General features: G+C 32.1%; 1 protein-coding gene across 3 annotated transcripts; it reads left to right on the top strand.

Annotated features, from left to right (window-relative positions):
* Positions 1–1361: 1361 nt before the first annotated feature.
* LOC143067019 (uncharacterized) lies at positions 1362–18228 on the top strand. Of its 3 annotated transcripts, XM_076239950.1 has the most exons (9): positions 1386–1431; positions 1575–1662; positions 2365–2433; positions 5908–6000; positions 6731–6844; positions 8494–8577; positions 9323–9418; positions 10250–10342; positions 13893–18228. In XM_076239950.1, exons 2-9 carry the CDS (start codon positions 1596–1598, stop codon positions 14540–14542), a joined length of 1266 nt encoding a protein of 421 aa, XP_076096065.1. In that variant the 5' UTR covers positions 1386–1431; positions 1575–1595; the 3' UTR covers positions 14543–18228. The 3 variants fall into 3 exon arrangements, with proteins under 3 accessions (XP_076096066.1, XP_076096064.1, XP_076096065.1); XM_076239949.1 differs by having other exon boundaries at positions 1365–1662; XM_076239951.1 differs by lacking the exon at positions 9323–9418 and having other exon boundaries at positions 1362–1662.
* Positions 18229–18499: the final 271 nt, after the last annotated feature.

The following is an 18499-nucleotide window of genomic DNA, read 5'->3' as shown; positions in this document are numbered from 1 at the left end:
GGTCAAATTGTTCAAAGACCACCTAACACCCTCAAGGTGTATCTAGTACCTATGCACTGGAGTTTGTTAACATTCCTTTAAAATACAAATAATCAAGATATAGTTTATAGTACTTCAATACTTCATGGACTTAATGATACTATTATAATCTATTCATTCAATACATTTATGCTATAGTAATGGTCTAATAACTCAGTAGGTAATTGTTTATTTAAGCTATATTTTTAGTCAGCGTTACTGATTGTTTTTATGCCCCACCTACGATAGTAGAGGGGCATTATGTTTTCTGGTCTGTGCGTCCGTTCGTCCGTCCGTTCGTTCGTCCGTTCGTCCGTTCGTCCGTCTGTCCCGCTTCAGGTTAAAGTTTTTGGTCAAGGTAGTTTTTGATGAAGTTGAAGTCCAATCAACTTGAAACTTAGTACACATGTTCCTTATGATATGATCTTTCTAATTTAAATGCCAAATTAGAGTTTTGACCCCAATTTTACGGTTCACTGATAGAAAATGATAGTGCAAATTTCAGGTTAAAGTTTTTGGCTTCAGGTTAAAGTTTTTGGTCAAGGTAGTTTTTGATGAAGTTGAAGTCCAATCAACTTGAAACTTAGTATACATGTGCCCTATGATATGATCTTTCTAATTTAAATGCCAAATTAGAGTTTTGACCCCAATTTTACGGTTCACTGAACATAGAAAATGATAGTGCAAATTTCAGGTTAAAGTTTTTGGCTTCAGGTTAAAGTTTTTGGTCAAGGTAGTTTTTGATGAAGTTGAAGTCCAATCAACATGAAACTTAGTATACATGTGCCCTATGATATGATCTTTCTAATTTAAATGCCAAATTAGAGTTTTGACCCCAATTTTACGGTTCACTGAACATAGAAAATGATAGTGCAAATTTCAGGTTAAAGTTTTTGGTCAAGGTAGTTTTTGATGAAGTTGAAGTCCAATCGACTTGAAACTTAGTATACATGTGCCCTATGATATGATCTTTCTAATTTAAATGCCAAATTAGAGTTTTGACCCCAATTTTACGGTTCACTGAACATAGAAAATGATAGTGCAAATTTCAGGTTTAAGTTTTTGGTCAAGGTAGTTTTTGATAAAGTAGAAGTCCAATCAACTTGAAACTTAGTATACATGTTCCCTTTGATAAGATCATTCTAATTTTAATGCCAAATTAGAGAATTTATTCCAATTTCACAGTCCTTTAAACATAGAAAATGATAGTGTGAGTGGGGCATCCGTGTACTGTGGACACATTCTTGTTTAAATATAGCTTAGGTGAAATTCACATGTATATTTAGAACTGGGATGACATAATATTTAAATATACTTTAGCGTGTACAGTGAACTATAATTGTTAATTTCTGTGTCATTTGTTCTCTTGTGGGGAGATGTCTCATTGGAAATCATAAGCACATCTTCTTATTTGTATATTTAAGATTTTTTTTTTTTACAGATGGGTATTTTCCTTCAATAAGTTGTTTATAACTCATCTTTTTTTTCATGATTTCAAATGTCATTGCACAATAGCAAGATGTGGTGATGTGTATTTCTTTCACTTTTAATTGCAGTAATACAATACTGAAAAAAATATGGGCAAGTTTAAAGGGTTACTTTGTGGAGTAGGAAAGAAAAAGAAGAAAAAGGATGAAGTGCCAGGTAAGCATATTTCTAATTTATCAAGGGTGTCAGGATTGTAAATGAATAAAGGTCTTTTAAGTTGGCAAATAGCCAACTATTTCATGAGTCCATATAGAAACTAGAAGAGCTTTCAAACAGTGTTAGAATTAACTGTGCTCAATATCCACATGGTTCTCTAACATCTCTAACATGTAACATAAGAAAAAGTTAATGATGTGATGTTAAGGGAGTCTTCATTTGTGTTGAACGGAAAAGAAGTATATGGTTTATAATAAATTCATGACACTAAATCCCTACACACACATGACAAAACCAAAACCTGAAAAAAAAAACTTTTTCTATTGCTGTTCTTCATCTCACCTCATAGCAAGTGTAAGACAAGTTTAACACAGGCCCTGATCAATTTGACCAGATTTCTTTGCTATCTGTTCCTTTGCATTAAAGAACATAGAGTCAGGGTAAGATTTACAAATATTAGATGATAACGTACCAGCAAGTAATCAAACAAATGCTATCATAAATATCCCCAAAATCTCATTGTTAAATTCAACAACTAATGTCAAAAATACAAGTATAGGGCTATGCACCTCATGCAAGGGAACACTTGTTTACTGCTTGTTTATGCTTGTCTTCATTTTTAATATGAAACTGTATTTCAGCTTTTTCAATCTGTGTCATTTTATTTTGATTTGGCTAAAAGTGCCCCCTTGATATTTACAGATATAGAAAAAGAAAAAGAAGAAGGAAAACCTGATGATAATTGTTCCAATCCCAATAAAGATTGCAAAGGTATGATCTATTGTAAAATATAAAATTGAGAATGGAAATGGGGAATGTGTCAAAGAGACAACAACCCGACCAAATAAAAAACAACAGCAGAGGGTCACCAACAGGTCTTCAATGTAGCAAGAAATTCCCGCACCCGGAGGCGTCCTTCAGCTGGCCCCTAAACAAATATATACTAGTTCAGTGATAATGAACGCCATACTAATTTCCAAATTGTACACAAGAAACTAAAATTAAAATAATACAAGACTAACAAAGGCCAGAAGCTCCTGACTTGGGACAGGCGCAAAAATATGGTGGGGTTAAACATGTTTGTGAGATCTCAACCCTCCCCCTATACCTCTAACCAATGTAGAAAAGTAAACGCATAACAATACGCACATTAAAATTCAGTTCAAGAGAAGTACGAGTCTGATGTCAGAAGATGTAACCAAAGAAAATAAACAAAATGACAATAATACATAAATAACAACAGACTACTAGCAGTTAACTAACATGCCAGCTCCAGACTTCAATTAAACTGAATGAAAGATTATGATTTCATCATATGAACATCAGGCACAATCCTTCCCGTTAGGGGTTTAGTATCATACCATCATAACATATATGAGAAGAACATAACCCGCGTCATGCCAACAACTGTTTTTTATAATAAATGTGTTTAGTTCCGATGCAAAGACCTTATCAGTGACTCAATATTAACGCCAAAATATGCAATCTTTAATGACTTGACAACAGTATCGTAATTATATCCCTTCTTAATAAGTCTATTCAAAGGTTTTGTAAGTTTCTGAGGTGAATACTGACACCTTTGTGCTTTATAAAGAATATTTCCATAAAAAATTGGATGTGAAATACCTGAACGTATTAGAAGTCTGCATGTTGAGCTATATTTACGAATGATGTCTTTATACCGATGATAAAATTTAGTAAATGTTTTGACTAGTTTGTGATATCGAAAACCCTGGTGTAATAATTTTTCAGTAATACATAAATTTCTCTTGTTAAAATCTAAAACATTGTTACATACACGAGCGAATCATACAAGTTGAGATATATAAACACCGTAAGATGGTGACAAGGGAACGTCACCATCTAAAAACGGATAATTAACGATAGGAAATGAAAAATCATCCCTTTTATCATAAATTTTAGTATTCAGCTTTCCATTAGTGATATAGATTTCAAGATCGAGAAAAGGGCAGTGGTCATTGTTAGTATTAGCTTTATTTAAAGTAAGTTCAACAGGATAAATTTCATTAATATCATTATTGAGAGCCAAAATATCATCCAAATATCTAAAAGTATTATTAAATTTGTTTATCAGATGTTGTTTCGATGGGTCTTTGCTTATTTTTGTCATAAATTGTAACTCATAACAATACAAAAACAGGTTCGCAATAAGTGGTGCACAGTTAGTCCCCATTGGAATTTCGATAATCTGACGATATACGGAATCCCCAAAGCGAACAAAAATGTTATCTAGTAAAAATTCAAGGGCATATATAGTATCAAAGCATGTCCAATTAACATAGTTTTTTTGTTTATTGCTACTAAAAAATGACCTAAAAGAGTTTGAACATATATATTCACATTCTGATTTTTTGAATGCCCATTTAATTAGGTGTGTGAATTTTTTCTTAATGAGAATGTGAGGCAATGTGGTATACAGGGTAGAAAATTCAAAACTTTGAACAGATTCAAAATCACCAATATAAGCATGCAATTTATCAAGTACTTCCAATGAGTTCTTGACACTCCAAAAGTAATTTATTCCACTATTTTCGAAGGCCTTATTTGAACAATTTATTATCAGGTTTTTAATTGTACCAAGTGTGCTGGTAAGAAGAATAGACAATTTAGTAGTTGAACAATGGCTTGAAGACGAAATAAATCTATATTTGTAAGGGGTTTTGTGTAGCTTCGGAAGCCAATACATAGTTGGGACTTTCATTGTATTTGGCTCTGCTTGTAAAGCGGTGGCTAAAAGTTTATGTTTGTTACAGATGTCGTTTTCTGAAAATGGAGTCAGTTGGAATGTTGGTGAATTGGTGATTTCCTTTTTCAGAACCTTAATGTAAAATTTACGTCAAACAATAATAATATTATTAGCAGCTTTATCGGCCGGGACAAAAACAAATTCCTTGGCTAGTTCTTTTAGTTTATGTTTGATACGAGAAATAGGTTTATTGTGGTTATTGTTAATAGTAAAATGTTCTTTAAAATGATGAATACGTATATCAACTATCTTCATTACTGAATTAAAAAAAGAGTCCAAAGTTTTTTTGTCAGCTTTTTCCCGTTTTATCCATTTCATACAGTAAGTATGGAGTGAGTCGTGGATGATATTACGACACTCATTCCAATTAATAATTGACGGGAGACAATTGTACCTGCCTATAGAGCAATACTTATGTTAGTAAACATTCTTTATTTATTGACTTTGTTTTACAATCTTCTAACTTGATGTAATGAAAATTTGTTGTCCCCGATGCATCACACCTTAGGGACTATAGAATGGTCATCATCTGTCCAGTCTGTCTCTTCATTAGTCCAAATCACATTAACATGCAGAATATTGTGACAATAACACCTTGTGAATGCAACACGTCTGAGACCACTTGATAGAAAGCATATACTTTAGTATCTATTTGCCATCATTTGTAGTAAACCATATTATATGGGCATTTTGAACTAACCACTTGTACAAGAGTTGTTAGTCTTTTGATCATTTTTATACGCCGGTTTACGGGAGGTATTATGGTATACCGTTGTCCGTCTGTCCATCTGTCCGTCCTTTCTTCTGTCCATCGGTTTGTCCGTCCGTCGTCCACATGTCGTACAATAACTCAAAAACCCTTAATCCAGTATGTATGAAACTTTGGTGGATTGAATATATCTATTGACATGAGCTCCCTTTCGATTATTATAAATTTTAGAATTTAGGTTTCCGAGTTTTGGGGTTTTATTCATAAAAAAATTGTGATTTTCCAGTTTTCGTACAATAATTCAAAAAACGTCATCAACGTTTTTTCGTGTTTTTTTACGGTTTAAAATGGAATTTAGAATTAAATTATAAGAAATGACTGTAATATTTTTTCTGTCTATTCAAAATAACATAAAAAATGAGGTGCGCACTGTTAAATAACCCGCTACACACGTTATTCACTGTGCACCAATTTTTTTATGTTATTGCTTCATCCATATGTCTGATGCACGCTGGTCTACACCTCAATGTATGACGCGGGCAGGACACAATTTCAGTTCAATTTTTAACTTGTAAGGGTACATTATCCTTAGAGAATGTTAAAAAATAAATTGTGTATAGATTTTATTGGTTAAAAAAATGTTATATGGTGAAAGGCAATACATTTTAATAAATACATTTGTAGTTCTGCAAAAATTATATTAAGGTATAAGAGCCTACATTTTGATATATAAGTTAATGAACTATGGTTTCTTTACTTTACTTTTTAGTATTTAACATCAATATCACTGCTGGTAATCTTTCTATAGCTGGAGGGATAATTAGGGAAAATGAGGAACATAGTGACAGTGCATTTGAAAGTGGTATGTATTTAAGGCATTTATTTATTTGTGTCCAGGTTTTATTCCCTATTATGTAGGTGATAGGAGGATTTGTGGAACCATCACAGTTACTGAAAGCTAGTTCAAAGCCAATAACAACTGATAAACAATTCGATCGTGTATATAAGACTAAAATATTTATCAATACTCATCCAATCTTCAATGGATTTAGTTTAAAGACTTCATTAACTGTCAGAGAAAGACATGACCATGTTTTAGGCAAAAGAACTTAAGTGTACCTGGATCATATATTAATTTAAGACTTGGTAAACAACACTCTTATAGTATCACTGTATGGATGTGCTATACAGTTTGTAATAACTTTTCCACCAGTTCTTTGCCAGTATTGAGACTTTACAGTGAACATATTTCCAGTTTAAGAAATTAATTAAAACATATCACTAATAACATATTAAGTTCAAACATATGCTAACATTGATATCATATGATTATTAGGGAACTTAGTCACAATATTTATGGTTAACATTTTATTCAATTAAATATATGTATTTTTTCAAATAATTAGAATGGGAAAAGACCAAAAAACATGTATTCTCCAAGTTATATCTAATTTACACCTTGTGTTATTTTACTACCGGTACCTTGTTGATTGGCAACACTCTTATTTCTAATTTTCTCAAAAATCAAATAACACTTATTATTATTTCATTATTTGAAGAAGCCTGATTTGCTAATTTTGTCTTCTTTATAGGTAGTAAATCTGCAGTTGTGAAAGACCAGCTACCGGTACTTACAGAAGTTTATACTCCAGTTAATGAAACTGAAAATGGACTTATCGTAACTTCCAGTCAAGATTCTTGTATAGGTAATTGGCATATATATGAGGGTTAAAGGGGCACTAGCTACGATAGACCGAATCGTCTGTCGTTCAAAAGCTTTTTTTTTGGTTGGTGCTTTTGTGACGGTCTATAGTTACGAGATATACACATGGAAAAAAGTATTACAACACCAAATTGAAATTCTAATTGAAATTTTTTTAACATTTTTTTATGATATAATTTGTTGAAATACAACTAGTTAAACATTATTTCAATTTCACCTGAGTTTGATCAATAAATATCGACTCAATAAGTTTTTATCTGCACATGCAGCTACTGTACCCGTAAACAATAAAACAGATGTATTTGATCATCATTGTTTTCAACACTTTAAATAGCCAAGTTTATAAGTTAAGTGATTGACACCTTGTAATTGGTCATCCACAACTCTTAACTGCAGCAAGATGGCAGATAATCAGCATAAGAGAAGCAGGTATGTCACTGTGACAATTGCACGTATTGTTGGTCATCACTATTCCACTATAAGTCGTTTTGAGAATAACAATCAGGCAACACACCATGTTGAAGACCCTCCGAGATCAAGAAGACCCCATATAACATTCATGACATCTGCTAGGGAAAATTAAGCATAATAAAAGTTGGTCGTATGGAAATCCATTGCAAACAATACAATCCTAAAAAGAGAGTGGTGGCCATACATGAGCCTTTTAACAAGAATCGTTCGAGATCGACTCATCGATACTGTTTATCATGCGATAAGATCATTTCGGGGACCTCATACAAACAGACACACAGTTGCCCATATCCAATGTAGTGCAGAGCTCATGAAAGTTATAAATTAGCATCGTGGAGGAAGATCCACTGTTTCAATGGAATTTGGTTTATCTTCCTTGGCCCGATTGTAGCCCGGATTTGAAACATATCGAGCATATATGGGACACTATTGGGATGAAAGTGCGCGAAAGGACACCCCTGTTCAAACATGTCATAAAATAAACAATGTCCTTCATCAGGAATGGTTGCTGCAACCTTAGCAACAAATTAGACGACTTATGGCTGGAATCAAAAGACGTTAAGAGGCGGTTATCTGTTTGAATGGAGGCTGCACAAAAAGTACTCATTCTTTGGCGTATAACGATCAACCATGATGTCAACAATCATCTTAAGATTAATTTTGAAATGTCTGACATTGTAAAGTTCGACTACAGTAAAAGTTGTAAAATGCATTTTGTTGCAATACTTTTTTCCATGTGTATATATAAAAAATGTTATCAAACTTTTCATAATGATATCTGTAGTCTGAAGTAAGCAAAGCAAATATTGTAACTAAGGGAGCTACCATTTGATTTTTATGGGGGGGCTAGGATGAAATTTGAAAAAAATAGGCAGGACAGGAGTTTTGAGTAAAAAAAAAGGCAGGATGTGACACTTGCAAAAAAAAAAGTCAGGACGACAATTTAGGTAAAAAAAAGTCAGGATAAACTAAAAAAAAAAAAAGCAGGACCGATTAGAGTGAAAAATAAAAAGGCAGGACAGAGATTACAGCAAAAAAAAAAATGCAGGACAAAATTTTTCATCCTAGCCCCCCCATAAAAATCAAATGGTAGCTCCCTAACATTGATTTTTTTTCTTGTATTTTAGAATATTTGAAAAAACAACTGTCAATGAATTTCAGGGTCTGAAGAAGTTTTTCCAACCACAAGTAAAGACTCAGTGACAGATATACATGCATGTAAATCAGAGATAAAGCAAATAGATGGTAAGTTTTGATTCATACATAGAGAATTAGGTAGCACTTATGTAGGTATTGAACTTATTAAATATTGAAATTATGGTTAATATCATCTTTTAATAATAAAAAAAAAAACAATGTCATAATTCAGTTTCTGGATACTGTGGATTCATTAATATTCCTTGGATACCAATTTTCGTGGTTTTCGTGGTTACTTGTGAACCATGAATTTAAATGTTCAATGAAGTACAAAATTTCTATTGGCTTGTATGTAGACTTTGGAAAAACCACGAAATCAAATATGCATGAAAATACAATTAAGATATTCAATATTAAAAAAAAAAAGCTATAGATAATGATAATGATATTTAGTTTTCAAACATCAAAAAGAAAAAAAGAAGAAAAGACAAACAAAAGTACACAAAACACAACATAGAAAACTAAAGACTGAGCAACATGAACAAATGATATTCAGTATTCAAACATGAGAATGCTTAGTACATGTATGAAAAATGGTATTCAGTATTTAAACATGAAAAAAGCTATTTGTCAATATTTCTCTTACAATTAGTGTAAACCGATGCCACTCTTAGCAAAATTTGAACTACAAATTTGCCAGTTGAAATGTAATGAACTGGTTTCAAAAGAAGCCTTTATTGGAAATTAACATTTTTACCTTTTTTTTAATCTTTGAATCTTCTTTTTTAGTGATTAGCATTAAATATGTATAATCTAAATTAGCTCTTAGATATCATTCACATTTTTCCCCTAGAAATTCAAGACTTACCCAAGAATTTTGAAAATAATAAATTGGAGGATTCTATATACGAGGAAGATAAAGGAGATGAAATAAGCTCTATAAACCAAGGTACACACTGTCTGATGTATATCATCTTTAACTCGTTCGTTTTACATTAGTATTTTTTAAAGTTTGACATGAAGTCATCTAGGATAACTAGTTTAAATTACTTAAACCTTAGTTATAATCATCTGGTAAAAAAATAGTAAGAAATTTCTTGGATGATACTTGACAATTGACCTGTATTGTATGGTGGTTATATTTATTAAATAGTTTTTAATATAGTTTTACAGTGACTTGTTAGAAAGTTAGAAAGTGTTGTTGTCCATATATTACGTACGGTTAAATAAAACAAATGGCAATTTGATCAGAATTCTTTCAATGAATGCAATAAGAGTAGAGTAGCACATCAATTAAGTCATAGTCATTATTAAAGACCAGTCATTATTATCAGTTTCATTCTAATTTACAAAAATCCATACACATGATGCCACTCGCTCTATATTACACTGCTTGTTCTTAACGGATAGATGTTATCTCCATATAATTGTCATAGCATAATTTCCAATATCTATACATAAAACGGTTTTAGAAATCAAGGAATTATATTACATCGATATTTACTGTCATGTACTACAATTATGACCTATTCAATATACACTCAGTTTACACTGGTCTTCGAAAACGTTCTACCCCAGCCAACTTACTATTCATTTAAGATTTACAGAATTGTGAACTGTATATGTTGTATAAAATACAAAGTAAGATTTAGAGAAAACTTTAGTGAATTTTGACCCTTAATAAAAAAAAAGATAGTCAAATAGTTGAGGGAGTAAAGATGCATTCAAACCTTGTCTGTAAATAGTACAAATATTTAAAATAAATTGATTTTTGTTTCAGTAATGAATGAGGATTTTCAAGATATTCAAGCAGTAGCTCAATGTTCAGAATACACAGAAACAGCACCAAAAAGCAGTGAAAACAGTCTAGCTGGTATGATATGTCATGTACTACAATTTGATTCAGGTGTAACCTGTAAAAGTGGATGAAGCTACATTTGTATGCAAAACAAAAGGAAAATTGTGCAACTTTTGCAAAAAAAAATTGATGATTTTTTTATTTTCTAGTACAATGTACATGTATATTAATTTGATATTGAATTTTCTTTTTATTGCTTTTCTTTATACTGTTATTATGGACTAAATCATAGAGCATTGCCCATCAAGTTAATACTAATTTTCTTGCATCTTGTGAGTTCTATTTGAATTTAACAAAAGGCTTTTGAAACTTTGTTAGATATTATTTCAAGAATGATAACTCTTGTACACACAGTGTATTAATTATTCAAGGTCAGCTTCATAGGCAGATCCAGGGGAGAGGGGATGCGAGGCGCCCCCCCCCCTTTTGTGGGAAAAATTTGGTTGATTATATAATTACATAAAAATAAGAAGATGTGATATGATTTCCAATGGGAATATATATCTACCAGAGTTCAAATAATAGGCTGTACAGCTTTTAACAACGCCCATACAGCAAAGGCTATAATAGGCCATGACATGAATAACATAAAGAATGTCGTGGGGTAAAACATGTGTATATAAAAAAGAAGATGTGGTATGATTGCCAATGAGACAACTATCCACAAAAGACCAAAATGACACAGACATTAACAACTATAGGTCACCGTACGGCCTTCAACAATGAGCAAAGCCCATACCGCATAGTCAGCTTTAAAAGGCCCCGATAAGGCCAATTAAAATTAATTGATAGATTTTCATCCCCGCCCGCCCCTCTGAAATCTTCCCGCCCCGATTTTTTTTATTTTGAAAAAATTACGATTTCCGGATTTTGTTCATTTCCGTTACCGGTAACCGTCGATAATTTCGTTTCATGTAAAATTCCTGTTTCAAATTTCGGTTTTCGTATTTCTTAGAGTATTCTTACTGAATGATTAAGTCAATATATTCTGCTGATCTATGATGACAACATCATTTACCGAGAATAGAGATTGATTACGAGAAGGGCATGAAATATTCGGGTTACGAGTAATACGCTGTGTTCAAGAACGCAAAGTACCGCAAGTCACACAGGTCTACGATCTATTTTATTTATACAATGACTTTGTGTCAAGAAATTTGGACTGTGAACGAAACCAAAAAGCGTAAGAATCGTGGAACACATTTTACTGGAATAAAGAAATTGACACGAGCATGAACTTTTTAGATTGGTGACCGTATACATATTGAGTTCAGAAAATCGACAAACATACGCATTTTTAATTTATTAATTTTAGCAAGATCTTTATAGATTAAGAATTAGCCATGTCTTTCGTTTTTTGTAGAAAAAACAGCAAACATTATCTTTCCCAATACCCATGATAGAGTCATTAAACAACTTTATGTTCTACATTGTAACTATATATGAATCTTGCATATTAAGGACCAAGCCTATTATTTCAACACCGTTTGAGTTTTCATTTTATTCTGTACTTATCGTACTAGCATTGCATACCAATGCATTTGCTTCATTTTATTAGGACAACAAAACATTGCTTAGAAAGAAATACATTTGATGTAGGTAGTCCAACTGAAGAGAGCATTTCTCCACATTTCTGCTGTGTTCTATAATATAGGTTTCTAAAGCGGCAATTACATGTAGAACAGTGGTTGCCAAATCATATATATTTATGAATTTGAAAAAGCGGCACCAGCATATGGAGTATATGTGTCTCAATTGATATGTGACTCTAAATCTAGCTCAAAGTACCTTGATTTTTGTTGAACGAGGAATACTGCTTTCTCAAAAGTTGCTAAGACAGGGCTATAAATCAATCAAATTAAGGTCATCACTCAAGCAATTTTATGGTCGCCATCATGAGCTGATAGGCCATTATGACAAAAGTGTGTCAGCAATCATATATATCTCTGTGATATTCTTCCTCAGTCGTAACAACCTTCTATCATTACCGAGCTGAACAAAGAAATAACATGACGGGTGTCGTATACCGTGCAGGTAATGCTTACCCTTCAGGAGCATTTGATTTCACTCCAGGAATTTAGTGGAGTTGGTGTTGTTTCCTACTTATTATTTGTAACTGTTGATGTAAATGTCTTTTGGTTTTATGAGTCTCTGGTTACTCCTTGGTTTTGATTGTTATTGTCCTATATAAAATACTTTATGGATGTATTTACATGATATAAACTTATTATTATACTGCATATATATGAATAACACGTGACAAGAAGGTTTCATATGAAATAAAATTTAAAAAATAAAAGCCTCCCACCCGCCCCATTTTTTTCAAAAATTTGGATGAAAATCTACTAATTAATTTTAGTTGGCCTAAGACAATGTAAAACAATTCAAACGAGAAAACTAACGGCCTTATTTATGTAAAAAAATGAACGAAAATCAAATATGTAACACATAAACAAACGACAACCACTGAATTACAGGCTCCTGACTTGGGACAGGCCCATACATAAATAATGTGGCGGGGTTAAACATGTTAGCGGGATCGCAACATAGGGCACTTAACCCTTCCCTAATCAGAACAGCAGTGAAACAGCACAACATAAAACTTAATGCCAATTTCTTTTGTATATGTTTCACTCCAGGTTAAAAACTCAGAAATTTGTTGAAAAATATCTTACTGAGTCTAAATTATGATACTCTCAAAATAATTGGCTGTACATCTTTAATTTGTCTATTGTTGAAGACTGCAAAATGCCTGGTAGATAGATGTTATTTGCTTTTCTTTGTCGTAGGGATGTTTTCTCATTCACTTACACTTAACTTGATATTGGACATCTATTAGAGACGTCTACAATCAATTGGAATTTGTTTTGCCAATACATGACGTTACATTGGATGTTAATTCCAGTATCAAAATATTGAACGTCGATTTGAGAATGTGACATTAGATTTTGATATCAATTTGAGGAACCAACATCGATTAAAGGCCAGACATCGATCTGAGTCTAACATATATGTCTCTGTTTAGACCAATGGCAATTCAGATCATGTCATATTTGGATATATACATAAACATATTATGTTTTATCGATATTTACCTTACATCTTCTATCATTCATACTGACCCGTTATTGCCTATTCAATATAACTGTTTACAGACGTCTTTTTATTGGAAGGAACTGTCTTAGCCTAGTAGAGGTTATGATAGTTGACATGCCTATTATCTGGAGAATAATTCAACTTATCGCTATTTTGTGCATATTTCCTTTGATCTTTTTTTTTTGTGTTTTTTTTTTTCATATCATGCTACTCACTTCAGATTGAAAATTATCGCTAGAAACTAAGGAGGCACATGGCATTGCTAATGAAATTGACAACATCGTCATAGGTAAAATAGTGATAAACAGATTATCATTGGTCATCTCAAATCGATTGCTTCTCTGGAAAATCAATCATGTTGAGACAATCAACAATAATCTATAAATAAAACTTTTAAAAATTTTCAGATAAAATTATAAATGCAAATATAGTGCATTATTATACCTTTGTATTTTCTTCTTTTTCACAGAAACAGTGGAAGAAGATGGGTCTTCATTGAGTATAACAAACTATAACAATGTTGACAAGCTTGCTCAATTCAGCAATGTAAGTAGAAGGCTTAATACTAGCAGTTTACCAGAAGGAAATTCAACTTCAGACTCCCAACTGTTTGGTAGCCATGGTGGACAAGAAAACCTGTCTGGTTTAAACATCAAGGAAAGAAGTCAAACTATTGAACCTGGGCAAAGTTGTGCTGCTACTGATCACATAATCCAAGATCAAAGTTCTTCTCAATCTGTCAATAGTGTGCTTAGTAGGGCTGCTAATGACGACACAGACCAAGCTACTCAAGAAGAGGAAAGTAGATCAGGGGAGGATGATGTAGACCAGGATGCAGAGGTTTACAATACAGCCACTCCTAGCGATGGAAAACCACAAAATAGTGAACAAAAAGATGAAAGCACTGAGAAGAAAGGAGTAGATGGAGCTGTTGTATCAGATGTTATTAACAAGATGAGTGATTTTGGAAAGGACAGCATGTGTAAAAACTTTGATATTGCAATGACACCTGAGAGCAACAGTGAAGTCAAAAAGAAAATGGGTGAAGAAATAGGTAACACAGGAAGAATTGTTACTGAACATATGGCAAACGTTGCAATTCAGAGTTTTCGTGCATAAACAAATTAAAGGGCGATATTTTGTCAAAACTAATCAGTTGTATCAATTTTATGTATAAAATTATTTTCATTCTCATTAAAGATGTGTCTGTAAGTGGTGATAATTATGTAGCAGAAAGCAGTTTCAAAGAATATGAAATAACAAAAAATCATAAATCTGCTTTACTTAGAATGTTAAACTATTCTTTTTTACAATCATTTCATTAATAGATTCCAAAAATAGAATCAAGAATTAATTCACAACTTAAGAAAAAATCATGATAAAACAGTTTGTAAAAAAAATTAAAAAAAAAAAATTAATAAAAATAAAAAAGAATATAGGGTAGATCTTTTGTCATGTTATTAACATTTATTAACCATTCTAGAGTTATGTCCCTTTATAAATGGAAAAATTGCTGAATTTTTAGTTTCCATTCTCTAACTTGAGTTTGCCTCAACCAAATGTTATGAAACTTATACACAATGCTTTATACCACAAAATACAGATCAAGTTGAATTTTGGTTGCATCACTCTAACTGTTCTAGAGTTATGCCCCTTTATAAATGGAAAAATTAAAAAACTTTTAGTTTCAGTTCTCTAACTTAAGTTTACTTCAACCAAACTTTATGAGACCTATACACACTACTTATCATTGGCAGATCCAGTGGGGGGGGGGGGTGTCCGGGTGTTGAAACCCCCCTTTTTTTTTGGACGATCAATGCAAAATGGGAGCATATACTGTAGTTGGACCCCCCCCCTTTTACTCTGGGTTGGGAACCCCCTTTTTAAAATGGATTGATCTGCCCCTGCTTATAATCACAAAACTCAGATCCAGTTGAATTTTGGTTGCATCACTCCAACTGTTATAGATCGAGTTATGACCCTTTATAAATGGAAACATTACAAAATTTTTAGTTTCAGTTCAAGAACTAAGTTTGCCTCAACCAAACTTAGTTTCAATACAAGAACTAAATTTGCCTCAACCAAACATTATGAGACCTATACGCAATACTTTATTTTTATATTATAACCACAAAACTCAGATCAAGTACAAATTGGGTTAGTGTCACTTTTATCGTTCTTAAGTTATGTCCCTTATAATGATGTATGTAGGCATGGGCCTCATCTGTGTCAATGGGGACACATTCTTCAATTTTTATTTTTAATTAGTCTCTATGTCATTCAATAAAAAGTGCCAGTATAAAAACTTATTGTTTGAATTTGTACATTAAAATTAGTTAATGGTCTTTCTTATTACTAAATAATATAATTCATTACCCTTATTGTAGCCAAGTGAATTTTTTTTTAATGTGACCTACCGAATTAGACTATTTACCGGATATGTTATGACATGAGCAACACGATGAGTACCATGGAGTAGGATCTGCTTACCATTCCGGAGCACCTGAGATCACCCCTAGTTTTTGGTGGGGTTCATGTTGCTTATTCTTTAGTTTTCTATGTTGTGTAATGTGTACTATTGTTTGTCTTTTTGTCTTTTTCATTTTTAGCCATGTTGTTGTCAGTTTATTTTCGATTTATGAGTTTGACTGTCCCCCTGATATCTTTTGGTCCCTCTTTTATGTTTAGATATGTGTAATTATGGTGATTATGATTAATTGTAAACACTAAGTAAGTTTCATGCAAGGATATTTTTGTAACAATATGTAGAAAAATATCAAATGTCAAATTTGAAAAGAACAGTGATGTGTGTTATTAGTTAACATTAGGGTCTTCGTTGGTGTTTTCATATCTGTCTTTCTAATTTTTAAACTATTTTCTCTGTTTTAACTTTTTTTTGGCTCATTATTTTCTACTTTTATATGTTAATATTGGTGCTATGAAATTGAAGTATATCTCAGGTTCCCTTATGTAGTAAATTGTTTCTGTTCAAAGTGTTGATTAAATTTTAAAAATTTGGGATCGTATAATGGTATGATATCACCGCAGTCTGCGTCGTCATCCAAAGACATATTTGGTTTCCAGAAAATTACTTTAGTTTAAAAATCCAAATTCAGACAGTATCAAGCTTGAAAATTGTGTCCAAATTTGCCCCAACTGTTCAGTGTTCAACCTCTGCGGTTGTATCAGGCTGCACTCCGTGAAGCATTTTATTAATAAATAGATCAATAATCTAATTTCCTTATGTTTAAGGGGGCTCACGGGTCTAAATCAACTTTATTTTCTAATATAGAATTTTGCTATTTTTTCTATGATTAAACTTTACCTTATACCTAATAGAAATATAAAATAAAAATATGGGGTCACCGTTCATTTAAGCTCACAATCTGCCTCCGAAAGAAGCATACATTTTTGTAATGTCCTTTTTATACGCCCGTCGTCTTTTAGACGGGACGTATTATGGTATACCGTTGTCCGTCCGTCCGTCTGTCCATCCGTCTGTCCGTCCGTCCGTCCGTCCGTCGTCCACACTTCGGACAATAACTCAAAAACACTTTCACCAATTTCCATGAAACTTAAGTGAATTGTTTATATCTATTGACGTAAGCTCCCTTTCGTTTTTTTTTAATTTCAGATTTTAAGTTTTGGATTTATGGGGCTTTATTCATAAAAAAGGGGGGATTTTCAACACTTCGGACAATAACTCAAAAAGGCTTTCACCAATGTCCATGAAACTTTGGTGAATTGTTATATCTATTGATGTAAGCTCCCTTTCAATATTTATAAATTTCAGATTTTAAGTTTTGGATTTATGGGGCTTTATTTGTAAAAAAAAAGGGGGATTTTCAACACTTCGGACAATAACTCAAAAAGGCTTCCACCAATGTCCATGAAACTTTGGTGAATTGTTTATATCTATTGATGTAAGCTCCCTTTCAATTTTTATAAATTTCAGATTTTAAGTTTTGGATTTATGGGGCTTTATTCATAAAAAAAAGGGAGATTTTCAACACTTCGGACAATAACTCAAAAAGGCTTTCACCAATGTCCATGAAACTTTGGTGAATTGTTTAAATCTATTGATGTAAGCTCCCTTTCAATTTTTATAATTTTAGATTTTAAATTTCCGTGTTATGAATTTTTATGCTTAAAAAAGGGGGGATTTTCCAATTTTGGGACAATAACTAACACTTTCACAAAATTTTATGCAACTTTGATAAATTGTTTATATCTATTGACATAAGCTCCCTTTCCATTTTTATAAATTTTAGATTTTACGTTTTCTTAAGTAATGAATTTTTATACTTAAAAAAGGAGGATTTTATGAAACTTTGGTGAATATATTTATGTAACATCCCTTTTGATTTGTATATATATTTCTAGTTGATCATATAAATTCATTTAAAGCATAAAAGACAAGTTAAAAGAGCAACGGGCATATCATGCGCTAAAGCGCAGCCCTTTATTTTGTGTTGAACTAAATAGGAGAAATATTGATAATATCGAAATAAAAAAAGAACTTTACAGAAATCGCTTAAATTTTAGTTTATGTACAGCCTGTTTCAAAACAAAAACAAAAAGTATAGGTCACCGATGAGTTAAAAAAGATATTTTAATTTAAATGTCAAAAAATTACATTTTTGCACCAAAGGGAGATAATTTGGAGCTTTTTCAATGATATAACATTTTTAATGTCATCTGTGGCCAAACCAAATTGATTTGTCCGGGTGATTTTTGTACTATATTATAAAGTTATAACTAATAGTGTAATAAATAAAATTTGTAATAAAAAAACAAATGTATAATTTTTTGCTGATTTTTTTATACCCGTGAGCCTCCTTAATTGATACAAATAAACATTGTAAACTTTTCTTCCAATTTGTATACAACATTGTTTGACAATGAGAATTAGAAGTTATAGTTGACAATAGCAGTTTTTCAACCAAACTTGATACTTTTCAGCATTTCTGAATTTCGTGTATCTTACATCATGGATTATGCAAAGTGTTCAAGTTTTGTTTGAATAAAAAAATCATCATGATTCATTTAATGCAGTTTCTTGTTTATAATTTGTAT

This window comes from Mytilus galloprovincialis, chromosome 3 (assembly GCF_965363235.1).
Source record: "Mytilus galloprovincialis chromosome 3, xbMytGall1.hap1.1, whole genome shotgun sequence".
Lineage (NCBI taxonomy): Eukaryota > Metazoa > Mollusca > Bivalvia > Mytilida > Mytilidae > Mytilus > Mytilus galloprovincialis.
The sequence above is the reverse complement of the archived record's forward strand: the minus strand, read 5'-3'. Positions and strand labels throughout refer to the sequence as shown.

Excerpts from the sequence above, each read along its gene's own strand:
- LOC143067019 (XM_076239949.1), top strand. The coding sequence starts at position 1,596 with ATGGGCAAGTTTAAAGGGTTACTTTGTGGAGTAGGAAAGAAAAAGAAG. Across the intron at positions 6,001-6,730 it reads TGACAGTGCATTTGAAAGTG|GTAGTAAATCTGCAGTTGTG; the intron begins GTATGTATTTAA and ends TCTTCTTTATAG. Across the intron at positions 8,578-9,322 it reads AGAGATAAAGCAAATAGATG|AAATTCAAGACTTACCCAAG; the intron begins GTAAGTTTTGAT and ends TTTTTCCCCTAG.